At 44.6% G+C, this 14173-nt stretch overlaps 1 protein-coding gene across 2 annotated transcripts in view; it reads left to right on the top strand.

Moving 5' to 3' along the window:
• The first annotated feature begins 12480 nt into the window (after positions 1 to 12480).
• The window catches only part of DEPTOR (DEP domain containing MTOR interacting protein), a 75239-nt gene continuing 73546 nt past the window's right edge, over positions 12481 to 14173 (top strand). The window contains exons 1-2 of one of the 2 annotated variants that reach the window (XM_027452647.3): positions 12481 to 12640; positions 13034 to 13129. In XM_027452647.3, coding sequence (XP_027308448.1) covers positions 13044 to 13129 — 86 coding nt within the window. In that variant the 5' untranslated portion in view covers positions 12481 to 12640; positions 13034 to 13043. Of the gene's footprint in view, positions 12641 to 12902; positions 13130 to 14173 lie in introns of those variants that run through there. The other variant, XM_072034355.1, reaches the window with a different exon arrangement.

Genomic DNA, 14173 nt, shown 5'->3' with positions numbered 1-14173 from the left:
TGCCCCATGGCTCACTGTCACCCACTCGTGCTCCTTCCCGCATGCTGTGGGGTCTGGTAGTTTGCTGAGGGCAAGCACCCGGTTCTCCCATGGCCAAGTTGTCCCTCAGGGAAGACCATGGCAAGCCAAGGTCAGCTCGTGTAACCCTTGTGATTTGAGCTCCAGCTGGGTTTCATGCTGTGGCACGAAGGAAAACCCTAAAGTGTAAGAAAAATAAAGGTCAGGAGAAAGCTGTTCACCAACACTGGGAACCAGTACTCGCTGTGGAGCAGCAGAGGCTGACACATCTCCACCTCACCCAGGACCACCTGGTCCTTCTGTGCTGAGTGAGGTGTTACTGCAGGGCATGTTAATGCTGGGCCTGGCAGTGTGCCTCCCCCCTCTGGCACTGTGTCCATTAGCTATCTGACTGCTTTATGGAATCACAGAATGGCCGAGGTTGGCAGGGACCTCCGAAGATCATCTGGTCCAACCCCCCTGCTGAGCAGGGTCACCTGGAGCACGTTGTGCAGGATGGCATCCAGGCGGGTTTGGGATATCTCCAGAGAAGGAGACCCCACAGCCTCACTGGGCAGCCTGTTCCAGTGCTTTGTCACCCTCCCAGTGAAGAAGTCCCCCTAGTATCCAGCTGGAAATTGTACTCCTTTGTAATCCTTTATACTCCTACATTGCATGTTTCTGCCTGTGGAACCTCACTGTGCTCAGAATAAGCCTGAACCAAATGACCTGGACAACGGGACAGAGCCAGTGGGTTGGGAACCCAGCTGGCAGGTAGCGATGACTGTTACACATGACAGAGTTGGACACTGTCTGCCTTCAGAAGGTCCCGTGCTTGAGTGATGATAGGTGCAAGCTGGTATGTGTACAGTCTTAATTCAGTTTCATAGAATCACAGAATCACAGCATGGCTTGGGTTGGAAGGGACCTCAAAGATTATCCAGTTCCAACCCCCCTGCCATGGGCAGGGACACCACCCACTAGGTCAGGTTGCCCAGGGCCTCATCCAACCTGGCCTTGAACACCTCTAGGGATGGGGCATCCACAGCCTCTCTGGGCTGCCTGTCCCAGTGCCTCACCACCCTCTGGGTGAAGAATTTCCTCCGAATCTCTAATCTAAATCTCCCCAATTATATCTTGCTTCCATATAAGTCTGTTCTTACACACCTCTAAGCTAAACCAGAAAATCACTGTTCTATGAAGTAAATGCTCACACAGTTACTGCTTAAATAGATGCTCAGTTAAGCTGGTTTTAATTTTTACCTTAATTTGTGTAATTTTTTCAATTAACTTGCATGTCCATTTCTTCTTCTTTTTACTTTTAACTCTGTAGAATAAAATAATAATAATAATAATAATAAAAACAACAACAACAAAAAGATTCAAGAGAAATCAAGGAACTGAATCCAACATACAAATTTATGGAGTTTTCATATTTGAATTACAAACATTTTTTTTTTTTTTTTTTTTTTTTTACGTTTGAACTCCTGAAGTTCATTTATTGAAACAAAGATGAATCAGTTAATGAATGTGGATTGCAGAGAGAATGAGGAGACACTGAATAGTCAATGTTGCTGTCAATTTATAAGAAAATGCATGTTATGCTAAGGGAGTTTGGTAGGATCCTGAAATTATTTTATAACAGTCCTGTGGGATTATTTACTTGCTCTGGAGTTGCTGCAGTTTAAATGAGTGCTGTTTTCAGTTTGAACATATGAGCATGGAACATATGGCCAGATGATCTTGAAGGTTTTTCCCAACCTTAAGGGTTTTATGATTCTATGATATTACAAGCAGAGGTGAGACTCACCTATAGCAGAATGAGAGTTGAAGAAGCTATTAATTCACCTATCATCACTACCTTTTCTTTACTGATCACCAGTTCACACCAGTCCCCCACAGTGCACAGCTGAGGCTTTGAGTAACTGCTGTGTGTCTACAGCCAAGAGGTATGCCTCTTGTGACAGGTCTCAGTGTAAGAGAGAAGTAGAACTGAAAAGCTGAACAGCCTGCATCCTCAGCTGGGTTGGGGAGGGGAGGTAGGAATGTGTCCTGCCTGTAAGTCAAGTACCAAGCAACATTAGCTTTGGAGTAATTTTTCAATTGACTAATGTTAATGGAAATTAGTGTTAACAGAATCTGGTTGACTAGCATTGACTGAAGTTAGCAAAACATTAAATGGATTGTTGAAGATTTTTACAGTCTTGCCTTTGAAGTTCTTGGCACTGTATAATGTTTTCCAGGGCTGAAACATCAAGGATGTGAACAGCAAAATAAATCAAGGACAGCTGTGACAAAGCGAAGAAAATAAGTTCAAATAACTCCAAAGCTCCACAACTAAGATATAAAACAATGAACTGTGAGACAACATGACATCTGCTATAACGCTACACATCACCAGTATCAGACTAGTCATCAGGCACTGCATCGGGAGGATGACTTCCCAGGTGTGATTTCAATTCAAGTGCTTGGGAACTACAATAAAATGTGTGACAAAATTGGGCGACATATTAATGTGGTGTTTAAATGTCAAAGAAAGATGCACACAGTAGAAACTTCTGAGTGACCTTCAAAGTACAACATAGGTAGCTGTGATGATAAGATAACAGCCAGCACTGGAAAAGCTGGCACAGTGCTGAAGTTGAATACCATAACAAATTACCAGCCTGGTGATAATTACACAATTCAGAGTTACAGTTGCTAGAAATTACTCCACGAGAGGCACTGCTTTATTCAAGACTCACAAAACTTAAATCAAGGATTTATTTTTTCGGTTGAAATGCCATCTGCAATATTTTAAATTAGTGTGCATGTTACATTTTCACCCATTAAACAACAGTTTCTCATTGTTTGAAATATCTGTCAGTGGATGCATCCATCATGTTTCAACACAGAAGGTGGTTGTGCGAGCTGGATCTGTAGGTATGACTGGAGACCCTTGAATGCCATTTCAGCACCTATCATAAACTTCCGTGAGACACTGGGAGAATAACCATCTACGGTGAGTGCACTACATCTCCTTCTTAGGAAAATAAGAAAAGCAAACAAACAAACAAAAACACACAAAATATAATTGTGCCATTGTATAAATCCATGGTGCACACCTATCTTGAATAAAGCATGTCTTCTGTAAGCCACTGCAGGAGATAAAGAAAATCCAGTACATCAGAGGTACAGACAGTTTTTCACAGAAAAAGAGATTAAATTCATTAGATCAGTTCAGCTTGACAAATATAGAGAAAGGAGATACAAGACATGTATAAGCAATTAAGAATGCAAATGAGAATGAATGAAAAAAAAAAAAGCTATCTATTCTGTCTCAAATGTAAGAACTGGGGAATACCACTGAAATAAAGTTATGGATAATAGGCAAAAAGACCTTCCTATACAACACATCGTGGAACTTGTGGGATGTTGTGAAGGTCAAAATGAGTGTGATCCACAAAAGAGTTGGACAAATTCACAAAGGTTGATTTTTGTGATGCTTGTCCCTACTGACTGAGATTCTGCTTTTAGCTATAACTTGGAACCCTAAATAAACTCAGACCCCTTGAACCACTCTTCTCTCTCCGTTGGAGTAGGTTATTAAGTTACTTTTACTCTTTTTTTTTTTCCTTTTTAATTAATAAATAGCTAAAATAGCAGTGACTTGCATGTTCTATGTTGTAGGCATTGATTAATGTCTATTATCATCTCCCACTAAAACAGTCATAGAGTCATAGATGGTGTCAGCCAGCAAAGCATCATGAAGCAAGAGAGAAGTCCAAGACTCTAGCAGAAAATTTCAGCCAATTAGTAGAGAAACCAGGTAGCTCATTGCTAACTCAGAGAAGCACTTTCTCATCCATCTTAACAAGCCAACAGGGAGATGCAAAACAGTTACATTCAAATTAGGAGAGAACAAACAGATGTAATCAAACCTAAATATTTGTGTAAACCACACTGTGGCCTGGAGTATCTCACTGCCATAAAATTGATTCTGTGCTGGAAACACTGCAGAATAAACAGCCAAGCAAAAAGCCAGAGAGCACATGCAGAAATACCTAGGGAGCAAACACCATCGATACATTTAGAAAATCAGTTTGAGAGGTTCACTGTGCGTAGCTGCAAGAAGCACAAAACCCACATAGCCCATGCTTACAAGACAGCTAGCGCTCACACACCTCTTTCCTTGCTATCCTATTTCTTCACCAGGCCAGCGTAGTCCTATATAATTGAAAACAAAGAGGGTCAGTCCTTCCACACTGATGTCGTTCATGGTCAGGTGGGGTAAACCTGGGCAGGTTGGTACCCAACCAGCATTCACAGCTTCTCCTCAGTCTTAGCCAGCTAGCGAGGACATTCATAGTTACAGAGAGCATCCTCACAGTGTAAACACCGGTGGAAGGGGTGGCAAGGTGCTGTGATTTCTGCTAACATCGGCATGAAAGAACAGGATGGATTTTTTCACGAACATATTAATTATAGGGACAGAGTTTAAATCAAGAGTACATGTCATTTACTGTGTAAGTACACCATGAAAGCCTTTTGCTTCATCTATATTTTCTGGCTAGATCTTCAGAGCACATCTGCCACTGCAAAAATTGTTGTTCAGGGTCAACTGCTTGTTGGCAAAATTAAGAGCAATCCTTTTATCGTGTACCCTCTGAATTTAATCACATAATGAACTCACCTCTAGAATTATTTGGACCAGTGTTATCACTGGTATCGAGGAGGTCAGTATACCTCTTTATTTGGCATTCATAAACAGAAAAGTTGCTGCAAGCAATAACACAAAGTATAATAGATAAATGGAATTAAATGTTTTTGTTAGTTTTTTGTTTTGTTTTGTTTTAAATACTGTATAGAGTGTTTTATGGCTAAATTTCAGTCTGGAGACAGTAATAGTGACATAATAAACAAAATTCTCTGTCATCTGGCAAGTTATTATATTGTTTTGCTTCTTGATTAACTGCTATCTGCATAGTAGTAATCTCAGAAAGTGGCTTTTTGCACTTAATGTGGTATTAGTTTTTGCGACACTGCTAGGGCTGAGCATTACAAGTATATCCCAGCAAAATTTCTGCAGACAACAGGTCTGCTACATCTGTATGAGTCTAAAATTAAAAAGGAATATCAAATAATGTAAAAAACATAGTCAGGTGAAATACAGTGTATTATGCAAACTAATAATAAATATATAAATCAGGAAGATGCATCCAATATTCCATTCATGGAAGAGTATGCACAGAGAAGCACATGGACACAGGAAAATAGCAGTGAAAAACAGCAGGATGGAAATTCAAAAATCAAAGGCTGAGAAGTTTGTTAACATCTTGTTTCATTACTTGGAAGAATTCTTGGAATTTAATCCAATGTAACCTTGGTTCTCATCTACCTTACAACGTTGTACGCAACATGTGGCTGTTTCATACGATAATCCCAACTCTCTAACATCACCGTGCGTGTGGTGTATCTGCTTCTGATGGTCCACTGAATATGTTGGCAGTGAGCTGCAGCACCTGCTGGAGCACTCCTCATCCTCAGTGGCCTCAAGGACCATAATGATATTTTAGCATCACCCTCATACATGTTGAATAATTGAACTTCAGGGAGTAGCCTTCCAAAAACTACCAATCCTGTCATTTTCAGCTTTCTTCCTGGAGCAGGCTATTCTCTTCCCATCCTGTGCCCCAAAATATTTAGGAGACCATCTAGTCCCTAGTCCTTGTTAGTCCCAAACCATCTGCTTGACTGTTTGACAAGAAACTGCAAAAACAAACAAACAAGCAAACAAAAAACCCTGCGGACATCTCTGCAATAAATATTTTATTTGCAAAATTTGAACTATCTGCATTTTTTTCTTCTGCTGCAAAATGCTAGAGATTGTCATGGGGCTATTTTTTTCATTTGTCATGGGGCTATTTTTTATTTTAATCACTGTGCCAATGAGTAACTGGAATTTTCTTACAGCTCTGTGAGTAATGATTAGCACTGAATGTATCACAAGGGATGCCAGTGTCTTGAGATACTGAACAATTTGGCATCACGGGGTAAGCTGTAACTGGGCCAACAGAAGTAACTCTGTTTTTGTTCATCAGATGTGTTGGCCTCCCAGATCTGCAATAACTCTTGACTCAGAAAATAATTTCAGTGCCTATAGAGTGAGGAGGGATCCTTGTCATCTCATCTTCTCCCATTTAGGTGTCAGAAGCTGCGTGACCACTTTTGGCATGGACCTTGCCTAACACGACTGCATTTCCTCAGGAAATTGGTAAGTGGATAATGAGGCTGCTCTCCTCTTGAACTGCTTGAAATGAGATGCTGAGTGAGGCTTGAGCTGAGATACTGACCTTCAAGCCCTCCTTGGAGGGCTAGATGAATCTTCCCCCCAGATTGATTTGAATGTCAGAAATATCAAAGGAAATAAAGAAATGTATTTCTCACCTCCTGTTTCAGTCTGGCTCTGTTGCTACTGTCTTTCTTCCAGCTTCTTCTCCTCCCTGCCTGATTCTCTCCCCCTCTTTTCTTCAAGTCCCACTTCTGCTCTTACTATCCCTCCTCCCCATTCCTTTCCACATCTATTTCCTATCTTTTTTTCTTGTTTCACACCACTTTCCTAGTTGAACATAGCTTGGTGAAGTTTTTGTTTCAGACATGACAACTACAGACTGATTTTCTGATGCTTTTTGCCTTTTTTTTTTTTTTTTTTTTTTTCCTGCTGAGATGTTGAGAGCAGGACAATGCTCCTACTACAGCTCAGCTTTAGCAATATTGTCAACAGGTCCTGTATTTCAATAGGCCCAAAATTTGTTCTTATGAGAAAACCTTGGTATGGTTCTGCTTTACCACAGCTGTGTCTATTTGTTCTCCTTCCACCAGTTCCTTTGGTACTGTTTCCCTGATGCAGAGCTGCAGCAAAACCATTTCTTTGTAAACGTTTCTGGTGCTCTGTAGCACCTGAAGTGCCTTCTTTTTAGTGCAATAAAGGACTGGTCGTATCTGGTCATTTTGAAATATCTCAGCACAATGCAGTATCTGATTTATTTCAGAGGCATGCTCTAGTGAGTTTATCTCATTGCTTCAGCACTCCAAGAGATCACTAAATACTTTGAGAACACAGGACAAACGCTTACTTGCAAGGCACAATTGTAAAAGAATATTAACTTGTCTAGTATTTTACTGGCTTTATTTTTTTTTTTATTTTGACTACATTGGGTAGTTATTTCTCTCCAGTTCACTCTGGAAAGAAATAAATGATGGAGTCAAGGGCATTTGTGTTTGCAATCCTATGCAAATATTGTATTGTCTAAAGATTTTTCCCTTTTACAATTGCTATTACCTTCATGTAACAGTCTTTTTCCTTTGTCGAGCATCACTTCACGATTACTTGGGTGGCATTTTCGCAGTTAATTTCCTGAAAGGACCACTGGGTGGCAGAGTGATTATACACATACATGTACCTACTGGAAACGGTTTATTTCGCAGACATCGAGAGAACAGATTTAGGCCTGCCAGAAGAGCTGCTGGTGGTGACCAGCCCACAAAAGGCGAGGGCCACCACGGTTTTGTAGCATTTTGGACATCTCGTGGTGGTGGTGGCATGAGTGCAATGTGCTGTGCCTGTGCCTGAGGCCCACCAACCTGAGGAAGAGCTTCTCTGGCGGACGCTCCCCAGCACCAGGCTGTCTGCGTGCTGCATGGCCTTACCCAACGGCAGGATGTGATGTGGTTAACGATGGAGACGGCGCTGAAACCTCTGCTCTGTGGAGTACTGCTCGACAAAGAGTGCTTGTCTTTGTTAAATGCCTCACCGCTCCGAGGGGGGTAGGAGCCTACCTCGTAGCAGCAGCTGTTTGGCAGCCCATCAGCCTCTCTGCATCTGTCCCAGCCACCAGAAAAATACCTCTACAGATGGGTGCACGCCACCTGCTTGCAGCCACCACCTCCCCTAATCCCTGCGGTGCCCTCCTTTGGGCAGGGAAGAGCCAGATTGCCTACAGCAGTGTGTGCTCCATCGTGGGCACCCCGGGGATGGCAACAGTTAGCCAACAGCAACTGGGGCTGAGAAACAGAAAAAGGTAGAAAAGGTCTAGTAAGGAGCAATGTCGTAGACTGGATCTCAGCCCTTAGGTGTTGCCTCTCAAGGGAGAAAAAAACAAAGTGCCTGGGTTCAAGGGTGGTTACAGTGCAGAGTCAAACTGTCGGTTCAGGCCACAGTGGTTTAGGCAAACCTTATTGATCTTGCAGCCAGATATCAGAGCACATCAGCACGGATATAGCTGGGAGACAGCTTAAGAAAGTGTCTCTTACCATTTAGCTAGTAGGTGTTGTCTTCACGCCTGGGATGTGGTTTAGAAGCAAGCTTCTTTTCAGCTGTTAGGCGCACTTGCCAGCTGAGTCACACCCCTAGCCCGTGCAATAACCTGGATACTGAAAGTCTCGTACTACAGCCTGGGCTACACATGTGACGTAGGCAAAGTGCAGGCTGAGTGAGTTCACAATTACTGTCAGTTAAATGCAGAATAAAATAAGAGAGAGCAAAACAAAAACAATACAAGAACTAATGGAAATGCATATGAAATCTTCGAAGATTTTAGATTTCCACCAGTTTTACAGGTGCTTTTTGACAGGGGAATATTCTCGTGATGCTCAAAATTTGAAATTGTTACAAAACTACTAAACATGCAAAATAAGAGAAAATGGAAACAATTCCAGGTCTAATAGATACATAGAAGGACTCTAGTGTAAAAAAAACAAAAACAAATGTCATCACTGAGAGTGTAGAAAACAACTACACATCGGGTAACAAAAAAAAAAGCTAGTTTAGCAGAGTGTATTATCAACAGAGTTATCGAGTCTGCAGGTCTGACATAGATTTCTCTCTTTCTTTCTTTCCTTTTCTCAAAGCTGTTCATTTGCATAAAATATTTCTCTGTTGACAGGAGCAAGCACTAGAATGTGCATCCATCTCATGGCAGTGCTTTAGCCATGAGCCTGCACTGGGGTCTCACTGTCTTTGGCCCAGTCAGTACTTGCACATTTAACACAAAATTAAAAAACTGAGCAAGGACAGGCTCGGAAAGCCCCTTACAGATCATCTCTGCATATCTCAGGATCAGAATGCCTTTTTCTGTGCACTTCAGCTTATTATTATAACAATTGCACGGTCAGTGACACATGAAATGTAAGAATCTGAACAGATACAAGCCTCACTCAAGTGTGGAAATGTTAGACGGATTGTGATAAAACCCTCCAGTTATCTCACCATGGTGGATTTTGCAGGAACTTGGATGTTATATTAGAAAAAGAGAAGTTTACAACATGCTTTTTTTTTTTTTTTTTTTTTTTTTCCTGAAAACTCACTAACTTTTCCTGTGGTTTATCACAAGACTAAAATTAGCTTGGCCAGATGCATTCAGCCCTTTGAATCACACAAGCACTGATTCTTCTGACCAGTTTCTAGCAGACAAGTTAAATTGTTCGAACTTGGAGCAGCAAATGAACAGCACTGAATGTAATCTATGCACTGCCAAGAATGGGAAATACTATTGTACGTACCATGAAAAGAGGAGGGCAGGCTGGACAATACCTGGTAGTTCCTCTGGTTTCCCTTGCCAGGCCCCTGGTACTAAGGAAGTTAACCAATTGAAGCACAAAGACAAGTGACTTCTCTTTGCAAATAAGCATGGGAATATAGAAAAAAGCCCCCACACTAATTTTCCAGGAGTGTTGCAAGAGCTACTTAATTAAAAGGTCTACTTAAAGGGCAAAACCCAATTTTGTACGTCTTCCTCAGTAAGAGAGGAACCAAGTATTTTTCAATTTGAGGTTTACATAATGCTGGCTCTCACACAAAAGATGTCAGGAAGAAAAAAACAACAAACTGTAAACCAATCGAACAGCTCACCTGCTAATGTCTTTTCTCCTTGAAGAGCTTCAGCATCTTTTGCATGAGATAATCAATGCCTTAATGATTTGTCTGTTATTTTCCTGTTTCAAAAGCTCTAGTCATCCCAGCAAGGAAAAGACAAACAATCTTATGCAAACAATGCTAGAGCAGGAATGAGAAGTGTGTATATGAATATTGGTAAATTTTTAATGTGAAGGTCTCGCTTTAAATTAAACTTGCAGAAAAATAATTAGTGGGACTAAAGAATTAGTTTATCGAATCTCAGATTAATTTATCAGGTCAAAAGTTAGGTGACAGATGCAATATTCTTTAAACAGTGTTCTGTATGCAATATTCTTATTTCGCTCTGTAAACATTTATGTTTCACCATTTGTACATTTACTCAATGAGATAAGAAAGTTGATACAAATGACTAGGATGCTTTCTAAAATCAGGACTCGGATACAAAGTCCCTGTTCTACATCGTGTCCCGCAGAAAGCCATTGTCTCCTTGTGCAGCCTAGGGCCGTGCTGCCTCCCAGAGAGCCTCAAGTCACTGGAAGACACCTGAGTTTCCCTTGATGCGTGTGGTGCTGACTCTCCACCAGACTTATGCAGGTCTTGTTACCCTTGATATTGTGGAGGGTGACTTTTAAAATGTCCCAGGGCTCCAGCTCAAAGCTTTGCCATGCTCCTGGGTGAGGAACGCCTCAGTGTTAGCTTGCTACCTTAACATCACTTAATTCCAGCCGTGCTGAGGTAAAATTCAAGTACATATTCATATCTAAAATAAACAGCGACTCCTGAAATTGTTCCCATGTTTATTAAGAAAATAAAACATAAAAATCAACCTGCTTCCCGGAGGTTACCTCAGAGGGATGTCTCTTGCCCCTGCTCAGCACCTTTGCTGCCAGGATGTCAGACTCAGTGCGTGCCATGGTTTGGTGGCCATTCTGTCCTGGGAGGGAGGCTCGAGACAGTTTAATCTTTTGCTAATCTTATGTTTCTATAGCAGTCTGTACACTAAGAACATACACGCTACAAACATCCAAATGGGTTATTTTATGTAGCTTATTACTGGCCCTTGACTGAACCATGACCCGTTGGGTTTATGTTAGTCAGCCGTTTTGGAGTGACATCAGATTTGGGGTGACTGATGCCTAATCCCTTATTCTTAAGCACACTGTAGCTGTAAGAAGTCTCAGTGTGAACATGTGGAACAAATTACGAAGGGGACATCAGCGCGCAAAGGCAAACATGGTAGTGTATAACCATTAAATAATTCAGTACAGGAAATTGCACTGACCTGCAAGAATAATCCGAAATGCGAGGAGAGATACACATTTCTGGCTGCAGTTCCACACGCACCCTGAATCAAGCTGGTAGCTTGTCACTGCCTAAGGTCAGATCCTTCCCCTTCTTCCTCTCCTTCTTCCTCCTCTTTTGTTCCTGCTCCCAGCAGCCCAGGCCTACCCTGTCCCTGTGTCACCTCCAGCACTCTTGGGATCCCACAGCACAGCTCTGCTCGCTAGCTCAGAAGGAGCAATCCACTTTCTGTGACTTTGCTGCCTGTTTAGTGAATTGAACTGCAGCAGAGGTCCTAAAAGTGTGAAAATTAGCCAAAGGCACCAGGCAAGGATGAGCAGGCAGAGCAGAGCAGGTGGCATTTCCCCCTTTTAGAGATGGAGAGCGGCTCAATCAGCCAAACCCAGCTGATGGAGCCGAGGGCATACGTAGAAATGGTCTGCAATGTACAATAGCATTGTCTTGAAATTTCTTCGCCTCGGTCATGTGATCAAGAGCTTGATAAAAATTACTCTGCAAATTCTTTTTCTTAAAGATAAGGTCAGATGAGATGGTTGTTTCAATTCCCTTTTGTCTCCAGCTCTGTGAATGTGTACTTTATATGTTTTAGATTGAGTGGAGTTAGGGGGAATTTGCAAGTATTCAGATTAAACTGATGTCTTCTGAATTCGCAGGAGGCAAGTTCAAGCTGTAGTGCTTAAAACCCCAAGGTGTCCTCCCTCCCTGGCCCATCCCACAGATGACACAAAGGCAGATTCAGGTTTGCTCCCTTTGCCATCCACAGATCACTGGGGTCTGTCAGAGATGATAAGACGTTCACTGAAATGACGACACGGGGTTGAACCAAAGGTCCATCTGGTCCAGCGCTCATCTCACAAGTGGCTTTAGCAGTTGTTAGGGAACAGCAGAAAAAGCATACATGAAACTTTGCCTAGCTTTCAATTATTTTTAGCACAGAGAATTTCCTGAGCTGGATAGGGCTGCTGTCTGCTTACTAACCCTCTGTACATTTCTTTTCCAAGTACTTGTCCATTTTTTCCTTGACTCCAAGTCTGTTCTTGTATACCCAGAGCCTCCTTTGCTAATAAATGCTCCCAGTCTCTTGGGGGCTGCGCATAGCACTACCTCCTCCTCTTTGTTTCCAGCCTGATTTGTACCAGGTCCATTTGTTTCCCTCCTAATTTTTGGTTCTGAAACTGTAGCTATGGTCTTGAAATGATGACAGTAATGCTAAGACATGCAATTTTTCCACGCACACGCAGTGTGTGAAGGCGTGCAGGCGGCGAGCGATCCAGGACTTTGGTCCATCCCGGTGTGCTTCATTTATTTATTTTTCTCTCAGAAATGTTGACCGGCGGTGCTCACGACCTGCCACTTGCCTTCCCACCGCCGGGACTGAATTCTGACAGCAAATTCTCCTCAGCCCCCTCAGGGCTTTTCCCCCTCCGCCGCCCGAGGGACAAAGAGGTGAGGCGAGCGGGGGGGGGGGGAGTCCTGTCAGCACCCCACATGGGGCTAATCCTGGGGGGCTGCATCGCCCCCTGAGAGGCCAAACCGGGCTCGGGGGCTCCCCGTGAGTGTGCTGGCAGCCCCCCGGGCCCGTCCCCTTTGCCGTGGGGACGAAGCCGCGGCTCCCCCGCCGTGTGACAGCCGGGGGGGGACGCTGCTGCCTTTGCGTTTTCTCTCCCCGCCCGTGACACAATAACACGGAAAGCGGGGCGGGCTGGGGGTGTGTGTGTGTGTGGGGACTGCCGGGGGGGGAGCCAGGCGAGACGGCGACCTGCCTGTCCCCTGCAGGTGGGGACAGGGGGCTGGGGGCTGCGGGGACCCGGCGCTGAAGCCCGGGTGCTGTGCCCTTAGGCCGGCGGCGATGGAGGAGGGCATGAGCAGCATGCAGCAGAAAGCGGCGGAGCTGGAGCACATGGCCGAGGTCCTGCTCACCGGCGAGCAGCTGCGGTAAGAGGCGCCCTGTCCCCTTCCCCGGTGCCGGGGGGGGGGGCGTCCCCAAAAGGGGGGAGACGGGGGAGGTCCGGCAGCCCAGCACCTGCCCTGCTGCCTGCAGGACCCCGGGGGCCGCTCTGTCAGCGGAGGGGCTCGGGGGGCTGCTGCTGGACACCCCCACCTCGGGGTCACCTTCTGCCGGCAGCCCAGCCTGGGAGAAATGGGCAGTGGGGAGGGGGGAAAACCCAAATCACGAGTCAAGTGCTGCCGCTGCACTTCTGCGGCGGTCCCGCACCACCCCTGCGTTTCTCCGGTGGTCCCGCACCGTCCCTGTCCCTCTGCGGTGGTCCCGCACCATCCCTGGGCTTCTGCGGTGGTCCCGCACTGTCCCTGCACCTCTGCAGTGGTCCCACACCATCCCTGCATTTCTCCGGTGGTCCCACACCACCCCTGCTTTTCTCTGGTGGTCCCATAACACCCATGCCCCACAGGGCTGCTCCCTGCTCCCCCGCTGCCCTGCACCCCAGCGGGTGCAAGGGGATCCCCGCCGGCACCGCCGGCAGCAGCGCTCGGTGCTGCACGCCCGGAGCTGTGCGCAGCACGGAAACTGTTAACAGAAATGCCTGACTCAGTTAATTTGTAATTTCTGTGGTGTGTTTAGTGTGCCATCTGTACCCGTGCACTACGGAGGGGAAAAGAGATGTTCAGCCGTTCGGTTCGCTGGTGCAGCGTCTTGTGATTCAGGAGGAAAAAGCCCGTGGTTATCGTGTGCTGTGTGTGTCACTGGAAAGAGATTGTAAACATATTTTATCAGTAGCTTTTGCTTTGCTTTCCTTTAAATGTTTTGCTCAGGTGCCAGACAAACACTGCAAAACGATAGAAATGCTGCTTGATTTGGAAGGTGCCATCCTTGATCCTAGTGCAGATGCTGTTACTGGTGCTGTCCATGGAAAGCACAACGGGCACCTTGTGGTGCACACCAGTGATACCCGTGGCCAGGCAGTAAGCATCTTTGTGGTCTGGCTCCAGTACACACCAGAGCCTGCTCCAAGCTTCCGA

This window comes from Anas platyrhynchos, chromosome 2 (assembly GCF_047663525.1).
Source record: "Anas platyrhynchos isolate ZD024472 breed Pekin duck chromosome 2, IASCAAS_PekinDuck_T2T, whole genome shotgun sequence".
Classification (NCBI taxonomy): Eukaryota; Metazoa; Chordata; class Aves; order Anseriformes; family Anatidae; genus Anas; species Anas platyrhynchos.
The sequence above is the reverse complement of the archived record's forward strand: the minus strand, read 5'-3'. Positions and strand labels throughout refer to the sequence as shown.